Source organism: Dermacentor albipictus, chromosome 5, assembly GCF_038994185.2.
Source record: "Dermacentor albipictus isolate Rhodes 1998 colony chromosome 5, USDA_Dalb.pri_finalv2, whole genome shotgun sequence".
Taxonomy (NCBI): Eukaryota; Metazoa; Arthropoda; class Arachnida; order Ixodida; family Ixodidae; genus Dermacentor; species Dermacentor albipictus.
The window spans coordinates 57,205,950-57,229,571 of NC_091825.1; the positions used below are offsets into that span (position 1 = coordinate 57,205,950).

Genomic DNA, 23,622 nt, shown 5'->3' on the forward strand with positions numbered 1-23,622 from the left:
TTCTTAATCGAAGCACCCAGTGACCAAGGCGAGTTGACATGTTCTTATGCGCTGAAAGCCAGCACACAGTGCGTTATAGTCTGCAACGAGTCTAAAATGGTGGCCGTGAATATATGGGCGAAATGTTTTCACTGCCCAGCCAACAGCAAGGTACTCCTGCTTGGCTCAGGTGTAATTTTTCTGTGAAGCGGTTAGAGTACGACTAGTGTAACTAATTACTCGTTCGCGGAAAGTGTTGCCACGTTGAAGTTGAATGACACTGAGACCGACTGCTAGCGCCATTGTGAAGGATGGTGGGCGCGCTCTGATTGAAGTGGCATAGCACCGGGTTTAACTTCAGGATATGTTTAAAAGCCATAAAACCAGTTCACATGCATCGGACCAAACGAAGGGCACGTTCATTGCCAGTAGTTGATGGAGCGGGGACGCAAGCGCAGCAATGTTGCCTATGAAGCACCGGAAGTGAGATGCAAGTCAGAGAAAACTGCGCCGGCCTTTTCTACGCAGCGCATGGGGGAATTCGAGGACTGTGGCAAGCTTCTGAGGGTTTGGCCGAATACATTCGTGCTGTCTAACTGCTCCGGAACATTGATGATCTTGCTTGTAAAACTGCATTTGTATTGAGCTACAGGCCAGCGTTTTCAAGACAGAGAAGGACATCGTCAGGACGTTGAAAATGCTGTGAGAACGCTATTGAAAAGACTACATGTCGTCAAGATAATGCAGAGAGCTTTTCCATCTCAAGCCACGCAAGACATTATCGATCGCGCTTTCGAAGGTGGCGGGTGCGTTGGAGAGTCCAAAAGGCCGCATAATAATCTTGTACAGCCCATATGGGGGGGGGGGGGGGGGGGGGCAAACGGCGCCCTTTCTATTTCGGATTCGGACATCGGTATTTGCCAGTAGCCTGATCTAAGGTGAAGGCTAGAAAGATATTCGGCCCCGTATGGGGAATCTAGTGCGTCGTTGATCCCCGGCAAGAGGCAAACATCTCTGTGCATGATTTTGTTCAGTGCACGGTAATGGGCACAAAAGCACACTGAACAATGTTTGTTCTGCGCTATATAGAACTGTGGATGACTATGGACTCGAGGAAGGGCGTATGATATTTCATTGAAGCACGTCTGACACGCTTCTCTCGATTTTGCGCTCTGTAAGAGACACGCGATATGGGCGCCAGTGAACAATGTGAGAACCGTCAGTCTGTATGCACCTAGTAGCAGTGGTAGTCGTACTGAAGACTGGCGAATCGATGGCGAACAAGAACCTGTATGCACCTAGTAGCAGTGGTAGTCGTACTGAAGACTGGCGAATTGATGGCGAACAAGAACCGTGTTTGTTCAGTGGGCTGACGAGATTTTTACCCTGGGCAGGCATCAGGCCGGGGCTTATGGATAGCGACAATGGTGTGCAAAAGGCATTACTTGGCAATGATCTTGTCTCTGGTGGCACTGTCGAAAGGGCGACAATTCCAACGGGGAGAATGTCAACGACGCAAGTGACAGTTGATCCACGGGGCAATATTTGGGGTTCGAGAGTTTGATTTAAAACCCTGAAGGTTCGCCGTACATGTTCGGCGACGCTTTTCTATCCCGCAAGGCCTTAGCCATACGGGTATGGTTTCGACCCTCCGTTGGAAATTTAGCGCCATAATGATGATGCGTGCTCACTGGGAGGTGCGGTCACGTCATAGGACTGACAAGAAGCGTTTGAAATTTGTGCTATCTTGTTAGGGCGATAAAGAGAACTGATTTCTAGCTTCAGTGCGTCGTTCAGACTGCGGCAACACTCCTTTTGCGGTTTCGGTTTCACAGCAGGTTCGCAAAGGAGGCACGCTAAACGTCACTGTTCTCTTTGTCGGCCCTCTCTTGTAGAGGTAGTAGCAGTTGATTTCTCGCTTGATTGGCGATGTTCTTAGCTTGTATATAACCACCGCTCGCGAGGTATTCTCGCTCGCAGCGGCAACGCAATTTCGCGGGGGCGTGCGAAAAGTGATTTTTCTCTTTGTCGACACGCCATCTCAGGGGCGGCGGGAGTTGATTTCTATGTTGATTGGCACTGCTCTTAGCTTGTTTATCACCGCCGCTCACAAGGTATTCTCGCTCTCTGCGGCAACGCGCTTACGCGAGAGGGTGCCTCAGACCTCTGCCCAACGCAGCCGCATGCAGAGAAGATGTCACGTGTGCGCCAACACAACTCGTCGCACGAAGAACATACACGCATTTGAGGTTTCGCAGACTGCGATAAGGCACTGTGCGGAGACCCGTGTTTCAAGGAGTACCACGCTCTGAAATGTTATTGAACATTTTGCAGTTCTGAGTGATGCGGACACCAAAATACTGTTCCTATTTTTTTTTATGCGAATCATATTACGAGGGCTCAACCCAGCTCCTCAGGCGCGGCGGTGACCATGAAATCACGTGACACCGTGACGTCACGACAGAGGAGAAGTGGCTTTGGCTCAACTCTTGCAAGACGGGCTGGGTGGGAATCGAACCAGGGTCTCCGGAGTGTGGGACGGAGACGCTACCACTGAGCCACGAGTACAACGCTTCAAAGCGGTACAAAAGCGCCTCTAGTGAATGCGGTGTTGCCTTAGAAACGCGCTGTTTCTAAGGCGTGCGTCTCTTGCTCAGGCGCACATTTCGTTGCCGCGCCGAACGCTGCTTTGCTCGACGCTCACCGCGTCCAATGCGGGACGCGTAGTCGCTGCCCTGTAGCCCATTGTCTTACACCCCTTGGCGGGTCGACGGGAACGCTGTCGCGTTCCACTCTTGAAGGCGAAGAAGTAATGCATGAGTTGTTTCTTCGTCTAGCCGAACCAAATATAGCCAAGCAACAGCAGTTCACCAGGCTAAACAGTGGTTCAACAACTAAAATAAAGGCTAGTATGCTTCGCATCCTGGGCTTAACCTTACCTAAGCCACAGCCATTTTTTACTATTTATTCCCGACTTTACACATCTTGTATATTCAAGATCCGTGATATAGTAATTTGACCACCTGGGAAAGTTCCTTTCACAATAACTCGACCCTCAAATAGTTTTAGGCTGTAAGCAATGCAGACCCCTTATAGAAGCGAACAAGGCCAGGGGCAATCAGAATCCTTCGAAGTAGGGCATGGTAGTAGTGTATAATGAGCACGTCGTCATCCATAATGTTGGAGTTTACACTGATAATCTCTTCTGTAGATGACTAAAGAACGTAAGGCGATGAGGTGAGGCGAACGCCTTATTCATGGTTAGGCAGATAATAACCGGTGGCATGCATTTCTATGAGGCGCTTTTTAACAAGAGAACTGCGTGAAAAAGAGGTAGACGAACTAGAGAGAAATTACAAACACGAGCGCTACTCTCAACTAACAATTCATTTTTAAAGAAACAACATAAGTCGAAGACTACACGGAAAAGGGAACAGACACCCTCTCACGTGTGGATGGAAAGATGGCAGTAATATACACGTGGCAATACCAAAGCTGGCTAATCAAGAACTGATTCGCCTACACTGCCGAAGGTTTGATGCTTCTGCATGTGACAAAGCTATAGAAGGTTGACTGCTGCATGTGTCACCTTCCAAAAAAAATTAAAAGGCATCCATTATTTCTTTCGTGTTTTGTGCTTTGTGCCTGTACAAAATCTTTCTTTTTTTTCAAAAACGGGTTTACGCAACCTTAGGCGGCAATGAACCACCAAATGTGAACTAGTGCCATTGTTTATATTGAGCGCATGCACCTGGATCCTGATATTTAAACATCGCTTAATTTGCCCTACGTAAATCTTTCCACACGAGCAGAGTATCCTGTAAACAACTTGAATTTTGCAATCCACGAACGTCTTCTTATGATTCAGAAAGCATCCTGCACCATTGTCACTCGTCACTCCATTCAGTTTTTTGGGCACAGTTAGACAACTATGACCAAACTTGAGGCCTATACTAACAACATCAACCTTATACCTGCTTGCTACTTTTTCTAACCCGTATGCTAACTTAGGCATATAAGGAAGTGAAACTACATTCTTTCTTATCTTAGGATCATCGTCAAGTATTTCCTCTTCTCGGAATGCCTTTCACTGATTTTGCCGCTTTTTCACAAGCTCTTGTGGTAGCACCAGTAGGGTGCCCTGCTTATTTTAGTATTGATACTTGCTTCTCCAAATTACGATGCACCCTGTTGTGGTAAATAAGTTAAGCATTGAAGAGTGTATGCTACAAGCACAAATACCACTTTTGACTATTTTCAAGTGATCAGAGGGAAATGTAAGTATATGCTTCGCTACCTTAGGGAAATGCTCCAAGCAAACGTGGTCTGCTGCAGAAAATACTGCCGTTAAGTCGAAAATTTGTTGCTCTTTTCAACAGACAGTTCCCATGTGAAACTGAGGCTTTCACCGCATTCTCTGAACACCTTTAACACATCGACTCTTTGCACGTGTAAGGTTTTTACAAGAACAAGAAAATCGACATATTGCAGACCCTTAACAACCAAGTCACCCATGTATTTTTGTATTCTTCCGTCCAAAAAACAAAAAAGTCTTGCTGAGAACAGGCGCAGCGCTAGAACCAATACATACTCCTGATTTCTGTAAAAAAGCTCTAAATAAAGCTTTTTTAAATAAATATAATGATAGAATCTCGATCAAAGATTCACCAGAAATGATACAGTTACTAAGAAACGATTGTTCAGCATTATCTTCTGTTATACATTGCTTGACATACTGCATCAACTTATTATGAGGTAGAGAGTAGTACAAGTCCAGTCCATCAATGCTAATATCAGTGGCATGCCCATTCCCAAATGAGACGAATGTACTAGAAATAGGAAGAAAATGTTCAGTGGCCTTCAACTCGGTAAAGAAGGATGACTAGCAAAGCTCTGGATGTGGGCCCGTAAATGGCGAACTGCACCTCCACCGCGGATCAGAACGGCATTGCACTAACTTCGGAATCGGTGCACGTATGGAAAATTGTTGCTCTATGTCCACGGCGATGACATCCCCCAGAACCTAGCCATAAACAGCTTCGCTGTAAAACCGATTCATCAGTTTTTAGAGTCGACAAATAATTCTGAAGCCTCTTGAAAACTTCGTGCTGCCAAGTGTTTGTCTCGGAAACTATGGCTCTGAAAGGTATCTAAGTATACGCCTTTGTCTATTTCGCCTAGTTCTCTACTAAAATGAAACAGCAAAAACTCGCCCAGCTCACAGTTTATGTATGAGGCGCCGACGAGAATAGATAGAAGCGGACACAGAAGTTAAAAAGTCCCACTCCAAGATGGGTGTGTGAGTACTTTCATGAAATACCGCAAAACAATTTCATCACAAATTCTGTCTTTGGACACGCGAACAGTACGCTGAGCAATTGGACGACTAATAGCGTTAGTCATTGTACGAAGAAAAGAGCGGCAGTAGGGCGCAATCACTTTTTGGAGACGGTAACAAAAGTCTGCGCAAATAACGAAAATGGCCGCGCCTGTGTCATATCGAGCTTTGACGGGTAAACTTACTACAAACACTGACAGCAAGTTCGGCGACTGCTGTGGAGGCACTGTAGGATGTCGACTGAATGCAATTTGCCTTCTAAAACTGCATAGGGGAGTTTTCCGAGTGTGCGTTTGTGACAGAGAAGCGGGCCAGAAAGGCTACAGGGAACGAAGACATGGAGAAGGTGACCTGCATGACTGAGAAGGTGACTTTGCAGCCATATTGATACATGCATATTGCGTGTTTGCTTGTGGCCGATGCATGCGGGCACTCCGACGAAGACGACAAACACTCTATGGCTCTGGAGCTGTTGGTTGGACTGGCCAGCGCGGCATTGTCCTTTGTAAATACACTTTGTAAATAGTCTCCAGTTATTATTCCTTCATTCACGTAACATTTTGTTGGATGGTGCTGTTCCCCGTCCTCGCTACGGAGCTCTGTAGCGGCGCACCCTCCTGCTTTCCGTAATGGCTCCCGGTCACGACACCTCGTCTGCTTTTACTCCGGCGACCCTACCAACCACGAACGTTACAGTTACCAACCCTCGCGATGCCGGCATATTTTCCGGTCAAGATAATGTCAACGTTGAGGACTGGCTCATCCTCTATGAGTGTGCTAGCCAAAACAACCACTGGCGCCCTACGATTACGCTTGCGAACGTCCTATTCTATTTGGACGGAACTCCTCGTGTCTGGTTTTAGACACACGAGGACGAGATTTCTAGCTGGGATGCTTTCAAGGAGAAGCTCACCGACCTCATTGGAAGTCCCACCAATCAGTTGACGTCTGCTCAGGTTCTTCACCATGTCCACATGATTCCATTTGCCGTGACGCAACATTTCGTCCCATTATTGATGCGGACCTATTGCCTGAACGAGTGGCAGCTCTGTGCCGCCTTTTGCGTTCCTACCACGACATCTTCGACCTCACCGATCGCCAATTGGGCCAAACTTCAACAGTTAAGCATCACATAAACACTGGTGATGCCAGTCCTATTCATCGCCGGCCATATCATGTTTCTGCTTCAGAGTGTAAGGTTATTCAAGATGAAAGGTATTGCTGAACCTTTGTCGAGCCCTTGGGTGTCGCCCGTGGTACTTGTTAAAAAGAAAGATGGCAAATGGCGTTTCTGCGTTGATTATCGTCATTTAAACCACATTACGAAGAAAGACGTCTACCCTTTGCCTCACATTTACGAGGCCCTCAATTGTCCCCACGGTGTCAAATACTTTTCATCAAGAAGAGAAGAGAAGACCGCGTACGTCGCCCCTAATGGCCTATATAAATTCAATGTAATGCGATTTGGTCTATGCAACGCCCCAGCAACATTCGAACGTATGATTATACTTTACTTCAAGGGTTCATATGGTCAACATGCCCCTGCTACATAGACGATGTTCTCGTAATTTCATCGACATTTTAGAAACACCTTGAGCGCCTATCAGCAGTTCAAATCTTCCGCGAGGCTGGGCTTCGGTCGTCGGCATATTACAGTGCTGGGCCACTGCGTAGATGCTTCCGGCATTTAACCAGACCAGGAGAAAATCCGTGCTGTCACGTCTTTTCCTGTACCTCAATCTATCAAAGACGTCCAAGGTTTTGTGGGACTCTGCTCCTACTTCCGACACTTCGTTAAAGATTTCGGAGTGATTGCCCGACCGCTTACTGATCTTCTGAAGAAGGACGTGCCGTTTACGTGGGGCCCCACTCAAACTGCCGCGTTGGCCTAGCTCGCCAACATTCTCACCACGCCACGTATACTGACCCACTTTCACCCGCCCTATCGTACAGAGGTACGTACCGACGCCAGTGGTCAGGGTATCGGAGCCGACTTAGCCCAGAGCCAACAGGGTCAAGATCGCGTTATCGCTGACGCTATCCGCCTCCTCACAGCAGCGGGGTGCAACTATTCGATCGCTGATCATGAACGCCTGGCTCTCGTCTGGGCTGTTTCCGAATACCGCCTGTACTTGCATGGCACGCACTTCTCTGTGGATGGATGGATGGATGGATGGATGGATGTTATGAGCGTCCCCTTTGGAACGGGGCGGTGGGTTGCGCCACCAAGCTCTTGCTACTATACTGCCTAATATCCTACCTAGGTTAAACAATGAAAAAAGACAAAAAAACACTATGAACTACCACGTCCAAATTTTCTCATCCCCTATTGCGAACTGTGCTTTTGTACGTCTCCGTCTTTTGTCGTTTCCCTACTTTTCTTCCACTAACCCTCCAGTCGCCTCTTACTAACGTCTATTGCGGACATGTTTGCTTTACCCCTGCTCCCTCTGAACGCAAGGGCTTTAAGGAGGCCAGTGGTGCCTAAATCGACCACTGGGTAGACGTCTTCACATTGTAATGAAACGAGCTTCGTAGTTTCCATAGCTTTACCACAGCAAGCACATGCTTCTTCTTCCTTCTTATATCTCGCTTTATAGGTGCACGTTCTAAGGCATCCCGATCTCACTTCGAAAAGTAATGAGCTTCCCTTTGAGTTATCATAAATGGTTTCTCTGTGTAATCACGGACCAACACGCCCTCTGCTGGCTTTCCTCACTCAAGGATCCTACCGACCGGGTTGGTCGCTGGGCTCTGTGGCTGCATTAATATTCCTATGCAGCAGTGTAAAACTCGGGCCGATTACACTAGACGCAGAATGTTTATCACCCTATGCAGTGGATGAACCACCGGCCGTCCCTGACCGCGATGCCAGCGCTTGGGGTTTCTCCGTTTCTCAGCTGCTACACGTTGCCCACGGGCAACGCGGTGATCCCGCTTTGCGCGCCATCATTGGTGGCTTGGAATCTTCGTCTTGTGATTCGTCCCTTCACCTGTTTGTTTTTCGGGATTGGGTATTATATCGTCACAATTTACACCCCAACGGTCCTGCCCTACTCCTCGTCATTTCTAAGCACCTCCGGTCAGCTGTTCTTTAAGAACTTCATGACTTACCAACGGCAGATCACCTTGGCGTTTCCCGCACCTACGAACGAATTCGCCGACGCTTCTTTTGGAGCAGGCCTTGCCCGCTCCGCCTGGAAATACGTTGCGGCGTGTGGGAAATGCCTGCGCCGAAAAATACTATCGATGCTCCCTGCTGGGTGCCTTCAACCGCTTGACATTCCTTCGGAGCCCTTCTTTCGCGGCGGCTTGAACCTACGTGCTCCTTTCCCTCTATCCACATCTGGCAACAAGTTGGTCTCTGTGGTGACAGATTATGCCACGCGCTACGCTATCACCTGATCAGTTCCAATAAGCTGCGCCACAGATGTCACCGATTTTCTTTTACGCAGCGTGATTCTGCAGCATGGCGGCCCACGCGAATTGATCACTGACCGTAGTCGGACATTTCTTTCTAAAGTCATTGCCGACATCCTGCAGTCCTGCTCAACCAAGCACAAGCTGACTACGCCTTATCGTCCATAGACTAATGGTCTTACGGAGCGTCTGAATCGTACCCTAACAGACATGCTTGGAAAGTATGTCTCGTCCGACCATACTGATTGGGACCTTGCCCTACCCTATGTCATTTTTGCGTATAAATCTTCGCGTCACGACACTACCGGTTATTCCCCATTGTTTCTGTTCGGCCGAGAACCTACATTGCCACTGGACGCATCCCTCCCATCCGCCGCAGCAGACACCAGCGAGTATGGACTTGACGCCATCACCGGGCAGCCCAAGCACGGGAAATTGTCCGCAGTCGCCTCCTGACCTCGCAAGAGGAGAAGCAACGGTGTTTGTACAATCGCCAACACAGAGACGTACACTTATCGCCTGGATCTGTGGTACTCCTGTGGTCCCCGACTCGTCACGTTGGCCTGTCAGAAAAACTCATGTCTCGGTACACAGGGCCATATCGAGTGCTGCATGCCGTGACTCCAGTTGCGTACGAAATCGCCCAGTCAGTACCAGTGCCTCATCTGCCTCGAATGCCACTGACGTTGTGCATGTCACACGCCTCAAACCACACTAGTCTCCTGTTATCACCGATATTTAGACGCACCGGTACGGTGCTTCCGCCGCCGGGAATAACGATACATGCATACTGCGTGTTTTCTTGTGGCTGATTCACGCGGGCGCCCCGACGAAGACGACGAACGCTCTCCGGCTCTCGAGCTGTCGGTTGGACTGACCAGCAGTGCATTATCCTTTGTAAATGCAGTTCGTAAATAGTCTCCCGTTCTTATTCCTTCGTTCGCGTAAGAATATCAATAGAGTCGGGAGGAGAAGGTGACCTGTGTTAGGAAAAGCGGTAGGACATGCGCTGATAGCCGATTGCTGGATCCGAAGCATAGACGCATGGCTCATGCTGTTAAAAATTTCGCCAAAATCGGGAGATGGGCCTTCAATAGCCACAGTAACAGCAAATCTGTCTGGCAGGACGTCTGCACCGTCCGTGAAGCTCTTCACGGACGATGTCGCGGATTAGCGTGCGCAAGTCCACAGCGAAAGGGAGACGAATGTACGGGGTATCGATGCATAGCCGGAGGGACCGTAGTTGAAGTCGCTATCAAGTAAGGATCACATGCTGGATGGTAGCACGATTTTGATTAGCAAGGACGCTAAAAGCGACGGTGTTTCTGCATCTAATAATGAGGCGTATTCGGTTGCTCTGCGACATGGTGGTGTTCACACGCTTGCACAATGCGAGCACATCCTCAAAGTGTACAGTTGATGATTCCGCAGGGAATTAAATGCGTTCACCCAACTTCTTTTTTGTGGCCTTAGCACGAACAGCGGGAGCGCCAAAAATCTGCTGAAGCTCTTGTGTGGACGTCGCCCAGTAAAGAAGATCTAGCTCATGGTTCTAAAACCAGGTTTTCGCGACGTCGGAGAGGTAGAGCGGGACGTTCTGCAACATCTGTGACCTGTGGAACGTACAGAAGTTGCTTACAATTTCGGTAGTTTCGGAACCAGTCCTCGACGTCATCCCCTCGTAGACAAGCGTAGACTTGTGAGTCGCTCTTGCTGCTCTTGATGGTTATGACAAATGGTGAAGACTGCAGGGGAGCGGCGGCATCGGACGTTCCTGGATTTGCTGGATTGCTGGATTTGCTGGATTTGCCGGTGATGTTAGGCGCTGACCCGAGCGAAGTTCCAATGTGAGCGTGCGAAACGTCTTGGGGAACGAAAGGCACCTTCCGCCACTTATAAGGAACAGCTTTATTCCAGCCGAGCTCGCGCTGCCACCATGAAGATCAAGTTGTGCTGCTGATGGTGATATACATGTACACAGACGAAGAAGATGTACAGTGGATGGTGATATTGTAAAGGGAGTGCGGCGCCTTCAAAACACGTGTGATGAGGTCGGCGATGCGACTCGACGCGGATGACATACGCTGGTCGAAACAGTTGTCAACAGAGAGCAGTTGCTGGTCAAAGAGTACTTCAAGAGAGCCCAGGAGAGCCGCTAGGTCTGGCGCAGACTAACGGCGAGTGGAATTCTAATCGGCAGGGTGAATGTTTGAAAGGATTGTAGCAGAACCTGAAGCCGGAGATGGTGGTGGCATATGCGTATTGGCACGACGACGGTGTCGGCATAGATTGCAGTAGCGACGCGAGCAAAGGCATCGTACTGCGGTAAGTCTTCTTTTGGGTTAAGAAGATCGCTGCCACCAAAATGTAACGGAAGTCCGGCGCCTTGAATGGTTTCCAATTGGTACACGACACACTCATATTAAACAGCGTCATGAACACATGGACAAAGAAGAGATTTGTTGGGACAGCGCTGGTTCTGTGCTCCTCCTTGTCCGTGTGTCTTATGGCGCTGTTTAAAATGAATGACCCGTGGCAACTAGCCCGCACCCAAACCCTTCTAAATCACTCGACACATCCAAATCTCAGCCTTTAAAAAACTGAGTATTCCCCTGACTCGCTGGTATTGTATCCTTCTGATTGCCCTTCCCTTCCTCTTCCTTCACTTGCCGCGTTCTTCATTACCGTTACGCTATGCAGAGATTATGAAGGTGAAAGTCAAGCATATGTTGCGCTCACAGTATTAACAGCAGCACGAGCCAAGAAGTGCCTACTCTATCCGGAATTTCTGAAACGCTACTTTGTTGTGATTCGAATGTGGCTGGTACTCCTGAGCATCAGGTCATTGATGGAGATGGAAGGGGCGTTAAGGCCATCCTAGGGCTGGACCTTGAGAAGGCTTTTGACAACGTTCGGCACTCTTATATTCTTAAGTCCATTCCGGATCTTGGCCTCGGCGCGCGCTTTCATTATGTCAGGTCCTTCCTGTCAGGCAGGAAGGCTACCTTGAAGGTTGCGGAGCTGGAGTCAAATATGTTGAATCTTGGAGACAGGGGCACTCCTCAAGGGGCCGTCATCTCGCCTACATTGTTCAATCTGGCCATGGTCGGATTGAACAAGAAGCTCTTGGAGATTGAGGGGATTAGGCACACCATGTATGCAGATGATGTGACCATATGGTGTCCCGGTGGTAGTGAGGGCTATATCGAAAGTGTTCTGCAGGAGGCAGTAGATGTAATTGAGAATTATTTGGACCCGACGGGGTTAAGGTGCTCCCCCTCCAAGTGGGAGCTCTTGCTGTACAGTCCCACTAGAAGGGGACGCAAGCCAAGGGGATGGATCCCCGTGGACCAGCTGAGCATTCAGCTTCGTACAAGAAATGGCGATCTCATACCTAGGGTTGATAAGATTAGGGTTCTGGGGATGATTATTGAGTCGCACGGCGCCAACACGCTGACGATCCAGAAGATCATTGCCAAGACAGAAAATGCGGTACGCCTAGTGAAGAGGGTGGCCAACAGGCAGACGGGGTTCAAGGAGAACAGTCTCATTAGACTTATGCACGCATTTGTATTGTGTCACTTTACTTATGTGGCGGCCATGCACAAGTGGAAATCATCGGAGAAGGGGAAGCATGACACGCAGATTAGGAAGATCACGAAGAAAGTGTTAGGAGTGCCAATGTGCACCAGCACCGACCGACGTCTCCAGCTGGGAATTCATAATACCTTGGATGAGATAGCTGAGGCTCAGGAGAGGACGCAGATGGTGCGTCTCTCTACGACTAGCACGGGTCGGCAGATTCTGAGAGAGTTAGGTGTTCCTCAGGAGAAGATTTCGCAGCTTCATGTCGGTATTCCCGTGAAGGTCCGTAATCGGTATCACGTCAAGCCTGTTCCCAGGAACATGCATCCGGAGCGAAATGTTGGTAGAAGAAAGGCAAAGGGTGCTTGCCTACTGAGACTCATTCGTGATGAGAATCAGAAGGTTGGCTTCGTCGATGCTTCTTTTAACGAGGAGAGAAAGGTGTTTACCAAAGTTGTCGTGGGCAATGAGGGCAGTCTCGTTAACGCTGCTACCGTTCGGACTGATAGGCCAGAGGTCGCGGAGCAAGCGGCTATTGCGCTCGCCCTGGTTGACAGGCGCAGGCCTTTTGTATATAGCGATTCAAAGTCGGCCATTAGGGCCTTTGAGAAGGGCTCGGTGGCTAAGGTTGCTTTTAAAATTATGCAGACATGTGAGATCTCTCAACACTACTTATGTTGGTTCCCTGCTCACCTTGGGATGATCGAGGGAGCCCCTCCGAATCTCAATGAGTCCGCTCATGAGGCAGCGCGAGATCTTACCCTCCGCTCTGCCCCGCGCAACGGCGTGGCGGTACTCCCCGAGAATAGAGACTCCCCTTCCACATACAATGAAATCACGAAGTGCTACCTTCTTAAACGCAGGGTTTACAGTTTTCCGCATCCTAAACTAAACAGGGCTCAGGCACTTACATTACGCTTACTACAGACTGGTACTTATCCTTGCCCACGGAGACTGAACTTGTTTTATCCAGAGACGTATACAGAGCCTTATTGCCAAGATTGTGGTGCTTTAGCCATGCTCGAACACATGCTCTGGTCGTGCGAAAGAATTGAAGACTCGGCGATCAAGGATGCGTCCAGGTGGGAGGCTGCAGTTCGCAGCCCGGACGTGGATGAACAATTCTGGGCTGTCCAGCAGGCTCACGATGTGGCCGTGAGGCTTGGCCTTCCGGTCCCGACGTGGGAGCGGCCCGCTTAGTAATTAATTATCACTACTTGCAGGACCAAATAAAGTTTTCCTTTCTTCCTTCCTGAGCACAAAAAGTAAGCTTCTTCACTTACGCTTCTGCCAGTTTTTGCAGTGAAGGCATCTATGGCTAGGATCTGGAATAAAATCTGTCCGAGATGTTGATGAAAAAAATCATTATGTGGGGCTCATCCTGGTGATTGTGCAGAAAGGATCCAATCTCTACGGCACGTGCCCCTGTGGGCTCAGGGACCTGTAACGCGCTCTTAAACTGCAATAAATGAGTGTGCCTATAAAAAAAAGCTGTTTGTGGCCCTGTATAAAATAATCTGTATAATGTGCTTTTTCGATCTGATTTTTTTATAAGATGCCCGGGTGAAATGTTCTTGGAAGTAGCACGGTATTTAAAAAGGTATAAAGGTAGTAATGACAGCTAGTGTTATCTGGGCTGACACACGGATAAATGCAAACACAAAAGTATTAGAAACTGTTATTATCAACGCTGATATCTCTGAACAATTGAGTAGTTGCGTACGTGCAAGAATCATTTATACATAAATGATTCACTCTTTCACAAGACGAGTTGCAACTGGCTGAGTTGACTGCACAGTTTTGATTTGATTTTCTTTAACATGTCATCTTCTACGGTTTTATCCACGTACGAACAAGGCTTTTGCCTGCTTTTAAAATTGGTGAACGAGTTTCACATGACGGTCAGAGAGGGGTTCCTGTCACTGTGACACTATAGCAAGCGAATAATGTTATTCAACTGTGCAGTACGTTTATTACCGTTGAAAGCAAGTGTTAATACATTTGCAGTAAGGATGCAAAGTCCGCTATATTCAAGGATTATTAATTTCTTGGTAGGAAAGAAAGTATTTTCCGTGAGAAAAGAGATGCAACTTCACGTGCATGAAATATTCGAAAACAGTTCGACGACGCTATTTATTCAAGCAACTGAGTTAAATATGTGATCGGTGAAAATTTATTACGATACCGTGCATGTTTGACATGTCAAACTTCATAAGCAAGTGGACGCGAAGAGAAGGGGTTAACGGAGGGTCCCGATTTTTATTAGTCATATCATGAGAAGCCAACAAGCACTGACACTAAGGACAACATAGGGGAAATCACTTGTGCTTAATAAATGAAATAAGAAAACGATAAATTATTGGAAGTTAAAGTGGATGAAAAAACAACTTGCCGCCGGTGGAAACAAAATCCACAACCTTCGCATTTCGCGTGCGATGCTTCACCAATTGAGGTACCGTGGCGCTGTTTCCCCATCCACTTTCTTGGGTATTTATGCGTCCTAGTAGAAGCCTGGGAGTGTTAGTCAGTGCCACCACTCAAATACCTTGACGGCGGACGTGGAACGTCCTTTTTGCCACAGGCGTCACGAGAACCTGATCTTTTTGGGTAAAGACAACTGGCCAATAAACCCACACATGCTACCTGAAGCATCAATGTTGCCGGATTCAAGACCCTCATTTTGTAATAAACGAGAAGAGACGTGGTTAACCGAGGGTCCCGATTTTTATTAGTCATATCATGAGAACCCAACAAACACTGACACCAAGGACAACATAGGGGAAATTACTTGTGCTTAATAAATGAAATAAAGGAACGATAAATTTATGGAAAATAAAGTGGATGAAAGAACAACTTCCTGCAGGTGGGAACCAAACCCGCAACCTTCGCATTTCGCGTGGGATGCTCTACCAATTGATCTGCCGCGGCGCTGTTGTTTATTCATCCACTTTAATTTTCATTAATTTATCGTTTCTTTATTTCATTTATTAAGCACAAGTAATTTCCCCTATGTTGTCCTTGGTGTCAGTGTTTGTTGGCTTCTCATGATATAAGCAAGTGGAGTAAGATAGCCTTTCAAGATGCACTGGGAAATTGGCGTGTGAAAACCGACAGGAAAACGATGCAACTTAACGTCCCCGAATTCAGTGCAACATTGAAACATCGAGTGCATTGCTGTCTTGTGGATTGCCTTTGCCAGGTTGCAATTATTTAAATTATTTCGTACACGCGATTTTTTTTCGATACTCAGCGATACGGACGCAAAATTGTGACTGCTCCAAAAAGGCCATTCTGTTTCGTGTGGTTCTAACAACTCGTAGTATTGGCAGCCAGCAAAGGTGCGTCGATAGCATACGAAGCATGCGTGAAAATGCACGTCATTTGCTACGAAGGGTGGCAGCGAAGAAGCGTGATGGCTTGGCTAGTTCGTTTTCCATTTTAGAATGGGATACAGCGCACAGCAGGGACAAGGGGCGCAAGGAAAACGAGGACAAGCGCTTACTGCCAACGGAAATTTTATTGCTTGGTGTACGGTGTTATGTATAAAAACAGAGGGAAAACGACATAATATATATATATATATATATATATATATATATATATATATATATATATATATATATATATATGTATATATATATATATATATATATATATATATATATATATATGTATATATACACAAGCAAGAACAATATTCCAAAGCTGGCATCACCGCTCACTGTTCGCGCTGCCCTTGTCTAAGAATGCTCGTCTAAGATAAAATAGTGTCAAAGAACGCACAGAATTGGGAAAATGGAATCTGTGGCACAAGTTTTTTGTTCTCTCTCCGCGCACGTACCATATTCGGCAGCCCACGGCTCCGCACATTGCACTTGTTGAGCGAGTCACAATGTCGCGAAACAAATCACGGCGGAATTTCGACTGAACATAGCAGCGATCACTGCGGTTGGTGCGGCGTGCGACGATCCGGTAGATCGCAGTCGAAAGGGGGTGGAGTCGGCATTGTGGCAGCGATTTCCGTCGCATACGATGGAAATTGCATTGAATCCCCGTTGATGACATTGATTCCGACAGCGCAAAAAATCGGTGCGATTCTCTCTCCCCTTTTCTTTTTCGCTGTCGCACATTTACCATGGTGGGATTGTACGTTGTGCATAGACGATTAACCAAACTCACGTGTGTTCGGGGGGACCTTGTTAGCAGTGCGTTTTACGTAGAGCGATTTTTGTGTCCGCGGCCGCGTCAGGGTTGCAACTACCCCGAGAGGGAGCAAGCGCGGCGTTTGATTTTAATATTTCAGGTCTTTCCGCCGGAGGCGCGCAAAGCTGTAATATCTTGCAGAGGCCGTCGTCAGCACGAGATGTATGCGCTGCACATGCCTGCCTAAATGGCCAAAGCTCGTGACGGGCTTTGAAAAAAAAAAGAAAGCAGTGATGTGCCTTGTTGCATCGTGGGGCATAGGACTAAGATACATGTGCCGGCAGAAACTGAATAGCCAGAAATATTAGGCGTTTTTTTCTACTGACTCTCCGTGGTTGCAAAAAGTTGGTGCAAGCATTCAGTGACAGGGGATACAAATTGCCTCACAAACAGTTTCGTGCGTGATACTGGGGACACCTTGCATACTAATCATTTATAACTGGTTTAGCTTGAGTGAAATTTCATTCAAGTTGCTTGGTAGTGCGTCCGCACTTTACCCTTGTCTTTTCTCTATAAAACGCTGTGTCAGGCAAAGTTCGTAATATATTATTGCATTTCTCACTTACAGAATGTTCCAGCGGGAGACGATCTTGGGCTGGCGGATGCCCTCGCCACGTCTAGGCAAACATTTCCTGCTCTCTACTGGAAAAAGAACAGTCCATACCAGATGTTCAGGTGAGGTGTCCCAGTTAACTTGGACCAAGATTAAAAAGAAAAACCCTAGAGCTCTGGAGAAATTGTACCGACTGCATAGTAGCCGTAGTCGTGTGTGCTTACGGCAGTGTTTTTTCATCATAAGTATCATTTAATTGATTTTAATTATTGAGCTTTTGAATTATTGCTCGAATCGCAAACATAAATATTTCAAAGTTGTAGGGCACCTCAAATAACCTGCATATCGGGTATTTGTTTTGTTCTCAGCTTTGCCTCGTTGGTTTTTCCGAGCAAGAACAAAAGCCCGCGAGAAATACAAAATAGGAAATAGATGCGCGCTCGCGCACCGCTACTCAAGCGCTCTCAAGCGAAAAGCCACGGTTACACGGATTTCCTAGCGGCGGCAGCTCCATACAGGGCTCCAGGCTATGTGATGGTCGCGGCATCAGGAGAACATGCCACTGACGCATTGATAAGCGAGTGATAATGGCGGGAGGTGGAATTTCGAAGCCGGGAAACGCCGACGGGGCACTTGGAACTGTAATTTTCCGCCCTCACCTTGTTCTGTAGACAGGCATACTTGGAAGACATGTTCTTTTTGTTCTCTTAGGGATAAAAACAAACCTTGCGCAAGCTTTGTACATCTAATGCGTTTTGGAGGATCTGTACAGCCAGCATAGGCTGTTGTCGATTAAGTAAAGTATTTTTCCTTGACATGTCAGTGCGTGCACAATAATGCGAGATCTCAACGGCACCACGCCATTGACCTGCTCTTCAAGAAGACAGTCGTGCCCTTCACGAATGATCAGAAGGCTAAAACGGATCCGTCTCTGGGGGCAGCGCACGGCGACGAGAGGAAGGCAGCCAAGCTATTCCCAATGTGGCACTGTGGAGGATGGCCTAGTCCATCACCAATACTTAGAACTTACGAAGTCTTTTGCGAGACGGGTAGCTTCACAAGTAAGCGACGCAGGACTGCGACGGTAGTTAAAGAAGCGGAAACGGATGTTTTGGCATTATTTGCCGTTAACCCTCACGGTAGAGTGCGCGACGCCAATGCAGGGGCCGGAACCGCAAGGTCCTCAGCGAGCAAGATTAAAATAAAAGGTCATATGCACCCGTACCATGTACATCTCCCTCAAAAATTTGAAGACCAAGATCCTGAAAACAGACTGGACTATGCGGATTGGATTTTCACGAATTGTGTAAAAGAACCGGAGTTTCTCACTCGTGTGCTTTGAACGGTTGAGGCTAATTTGTCCAGCAACGCACAAGTTAATCTTCGGAACGGGCACAACTGGAGTGTTAAGAATCCCTACTGGCTGACGCAAACATGACACCAATACCATTGGTCGTTGAATGTGTGGTGCGGTATTTTTGATGGCAATCGCATCCAACCCAGCTTTGGTGAGAACACACTAAGGACGCAACGCTACGTCAACGACATCGTCGATGGCCCCGTCGGTGACGTCTGTTGCAACCCTCCGCGTGCGCACCTTCGCAACATTTGGTTTCGAAACGATGGAGCTCCCGCGCGTAGTAGTAGTTACTCTCCAGCGTGGCTCGACAAGCTTTCATCCTGGACAGTGGATTGGGCGGCACGGACCCATACCCTGGCCTGCAAGGTAGCCAGACACAACACCGCTGGACTTCTTCTTGGGGAGCTACGTGAAAGATCGCGTGTATAGCAGCGAAACTACCACACCGGACGCCCTAAAGGCAAACATAAGCAGAGCCTTCCTCGAGATTCCAACGTCGTCGGTCAAAGCTGCGACAGCAGAAGTGTTGGAAAAAAGCAAGCGCTGTATTGCGTCAGACGGTGACCTGTTTGAGCACGTGCTGTAAGTGGCAGTGGAAAATAAGCGCTCAGAACTTGACTAAAACGTGACTGTTCAACGCACCTTCATGATGTCACCCTAGCCTTACATAAAAAAGCTTGCGTGAAATATAGAAATAGGTAAACAACTGCGCGGGGAACCACGACGAGTCATCTTGCCATTTGAGCGCTTGCGCAACTGCTTGCTCTGATTGGTCTGTGTTGGTGACGTAGCTCTAGGAGCATGGGAGTGGCGATGCGAGCGAGCCCGAGCTCTCGCCGTGCTTCGACACTCACGCAATGTGTTGCGCCATGTGCGCTCGATGCAACTATGTGCGCAAAATGTCTAGGGTCTGTTTTTTTCATGTGCTATTAGGTTACACTGGCCGACTCAGCCACCTGCCTGTAAGAAACGTCTAAGTAGTGGTCTATGAAACGCGTGAAAGGCTTGTAAGCTTTATCGGATGAACTGCTGCAATCAGTCGCGGTTCCGTAGTGTTTCGTGTGACAGCGCGCTATCACGTGCATTTCAGGATGAAAGAAATTTCGGCACAACCCACCTCACGATCACTGTCGAAGGTAAAGCGTTTAACATTGAACCAATATAGCGACACGATGTATTGTAACATGATTTTGGCTTCTAGCGCGAAGTGAAACACGGACACAGAAAGGAGCAGACTGACTGTCTGCTCCTTTCTGTGTCCGTGTTTCACTTCGCGCTGGAAGCCAAAATAATGTTACCGTACCAACTCGCCCAACTGTCTATCCTTTTATGATGTATTGCCACCGTCGAAATGAGTTAAGCATGAGGGCTGCATCGCAGCTCCTCTTTTGTTCTTCCCTGAGACACGTGGCACCATCTTGTGTCATGACCGTAGAGCCGCCTAGGAATGCATGGCGTACTACTGCGTAGTCTCCCCACGATGTGGGGAGACTCGCGATGTGGCGCGAGAGGGCGATTCATTGCGAACATTCTTGCAAACACCGGTGCGTGCCTTTTTAGTAAAACAGAGCCTACCTATGATAAATTTTATCATAACTCATATTTTTCAGTAGACATGTGATTGGCTCGGCTTCCTTTTTTGCGACTCTGAAGGGAATGTAATCTGAAATCGATTCGGTAGTGCCTACCTTCCAGTAATGCTAAACCTACTAACACAACATGACTTCTATCCCCACGTGCTTAGGTGGACGCTAGCCTGCGCCAATCGGAAACCTTTCACATAATCGACTTTTTTACCGCGAGATTCATCAGCAAATTTACTATAGAGGATGCCGTAACGTATTTTACTGCTGTCGTTATTGAAGCAGCGGAAACATTCATTCCACAGACACGCTGTAGCTCGTACAAAAGTGCCTCCGTGGAATGAAGGTGGCAAGCAAGCGCGCAAGAAACAAAATAAAGCACGGGGCATGCTCCGCCGATCACCACCTGCTGAAAATCTGACCGAGTTCAAACACATTCATTCACAAGAAAGGTAGACGCGACAGCAAGGTAGGGGTGTAAGCTGGGAGAGGTTTCTTTGATGCAATAATTCATATACAAATGGGCAAATATATGGGACGGATTACGAAGTCTTCAACAGCAACAAATCCACCAATTGCTCCTGGTGAATCAAGAAGTTTCGACCACTTCGAGCACGTGTCTAGCTCGACACACTACTTGGAGTCTTCATAAATAAAATTCTACGCTTCATTGCATCTACGCATCTACGCTTCAGAAGCCGCTGAAGCGTAGATGCAGCCAAAACGATCCTTATAATTGTCCTTTGAGCGTAGCCAAGCTTAAAGCTTTCTTGACCACAAGTCAGAGCTCTGCACTAGGGTCTGACAGAATCATATGCGATATGATTGAACACGTTCACCCCAACGCAGAAATAACGCAATTGACACTTTGAAACCCTACCTGGCCTGCTGAGTATTTGCCATCCAAATGGAAGGAGCTTGTTATCTGGGTCGGCGTTGAAGCACGGTAAAGAATCTTCATGGGAGACCAGATACCGGCCTTTAACGCTTGCGAGCTCCCTTTGCAAACTTTTTGAAAGAATCATCAATCGCCGTCTCTTACGTTTCCTCGAGTCCAATGAAATGCTCGACCCATTACAATGAGGTCTTAGACAAGGCCGGTCTACAACCGGCCATCTCGTGCGCATAGAGGCAAACATTCGGGATTCATTTGTCCACAAGAAGTACTTCTCGTCGATGTTTCTCGATATGGGAAAGGCTTATGACACAATGTGGCTCTACGGGATATTGCAAGACCTTTCGGAGATGGGCATTCGAGGGAATAGGCTTGACCATACAGAAAGGTACCTGTCCAACCACACATTCCGAGTCCGAATTGGCAATTCGTTGTTGCGCCCATTTGCAAAGGAAAATGGTTTGCCTCAAGGAAGCGTGCTCAGCTGCACGCTCTTCATTGTTAAGAGGACCTCGCTTCGTGCATTTCCACCTCCAACAATTCTCTATTCTGACTACGTTGACGATGTGCAAATAGCTTTCAAATCTTATAACCTCGCATTGTGCGAACGACAAGTACAGTATGGCCCGAACAAAGTGTCTAAATAGGCAGAAAAAACAGATTCAAGTTTAATCTCCCGCAAAGTTGTTGTGTTATTTTCTCACGAAAAAGAGGGGTGGTTCCTGATGCGAGCATCGAGCTATACGGGCAACGGATGCCTGTGAACAAGGAGCATCAAGTTTCTAGGCATCGTGCTTCACGCAATACTGACCTCCCTTCCACACATCAACTATCTCAATGCGAAATGTCTAAAAACAATGAACTTACTGAAAATTACATCTCGCACAGCAAGGTGCAGAGACTGGAATTGCTTACTGAACTTGTACGGAAGCCTTGCCGGATAATGTTTGTGTTATGGAGCCGTGGTTCATCACTATGCCGCGCCAAGTTCACTAAAATGCTGTATCCCGTCCACCACCTAGGCACAGGCGGCGCTTTCACTGGCGGCGCCTTCAGAAAAAGGCCTATTCGAAGTCTATACGTGGAATCGAATGAGTGATCTCTTCACCTGCAAAGAGCATACACCAGTTCTGCATACTTCGTAAAAGCCTAACACTCGACATCCCTGTTGCCCATCCGTTAACCATATGGAATGTGCGGCATTGTTGCTTAATGAAATATCAGTGCGGGAGCCTTTTTCGATGCGGGTCAGGAAGCTTAGTGATGAAATGGATGTCCAACCCTTGAATATTGCCTAATGACCCAAGCGAAGCAGCTGCTACCACAGAAGTGCGAACGTGTAGAGTGTGACGCATCCTTTTTGTAGTCACAAAGCTTGCTCCTAAGTAACAAATACGCATGAATTTCCGGGAACTTCAGGTGAATTACTCATGTCCTGAATTTTATACTGATGCATCAAAGTCGGATGTCAGCGTCCCTTATACTGCAGTCAGTCCATCCTTGTCGGAATCGGATGTTCTGCACCCGGAAACAAGCATATTTTCGCCTGAGGCCTTCACTCTCTTGACGGCTGCAAAACACATCCAGTAAGTAAAACTGCAAAAGGCAGTTATATTAACTGATTTATTAAGCGACGCTAAAGCTTTCTTGTCTCAACAAAAGACTGAATATTCCGTATTTACTGATCTCTATTCAATATCGTGCGTAATGCATGCATCTCATCGTCATCAAGGGTAATACGCTTGCTGACAAAATTGCCACATCAATTACAACAAATCTTAACAGTCTTCGATAGCTGCTCTTACCATAGGTCCGAAGTATTTCGTACTCAAGAAAATAAGGAACAAATGGTTACGTGTGTGGGCAATGAAACTCGTAATAAACTGCACGTTATGAAGCCACAGTTAGCATGTTCATCCACAACAAAACCCCGACGCACCAATGTCTTATTGTGCCGACACAGCATAGGGCATACATTTGGTAGTCACAATTTTTTTCTGATTGGTGGTGATACTCCAGCTTTTATTTGTGGTAAGAGGCTGACGGTAGTTTATGTTTTGCTATAATGCCAGCAAGCAGAACCTCAACGTAAAACGTACTTTACTTTAGCCTATGGACATCACACTCCTTTTCACCCAGCAGTGTTCTTTGGTAAAGGCCCATTTTTGACACTGTCAGTTTTAAGCTTTTTACATGAAGTATTCACATTGCGGGTCAACAGCCTAGGAGATCACAGCACTACCTCTCACTAGAGGCTGCTGCTGCGATAATAGTACTTGATATAGCACGTGCATCCATGCCGTTGCGTTTAAAGGCGACAGTTAGGCAGTTGTGCTGCTCACGCTCATCTTTTATGTACCACCTTGCATACCTTACTTTTATGCTCATAGCGCACGTCATATCTCCCAGTAATACTTTTTACAGATATAGCAAAATTTGCGCTCTTTGCAGGGAACATTTTGGGGCCATTACACAGCCACGTCACAAATACCGTTTTCGATTGATCGCGCCATCATCCCCACCACACCACTTCTCGGCGCGCTTTGACATTATTGGCTCTTGCGCCACAAAACTCCATACATCATCGTCATTAGTGCTTGGAAACGCTGTGTAGTGCGTTACGCAGCCACCGCGCTCCTCTCTCGCGCTTCTTTCTGGACACGCTGCGCCCTCCAGTGACGCTGACGAAAAGTCCGCGTGTCGCCT

At 47.5% G+C, this 23,622-nt stretch overlaps 1 protein-coding gene across 1 annotated transcript in view; it reads left to right on the forward strand.

Annotated features, from left to right (window-relative positions):
• Window positions 1-23,622, forward strand: part of LOC135911175 (neprilysin-2-like) — a 336,673-nt gene that overhangs the window by 271,136 nt on the left and 41,915 nt on the right. The window contains exon 14 of the mRNA XM_070538401.1: window positions 17,094-17,200. Within this exon, the coding sequence (XP_070394502.1) occupies window positions 17,094-17,200 (107 nt within the window). The remainder of the gene's footprint in view (window positions 1-17,093; window positions 17,201-23,622) is intronic.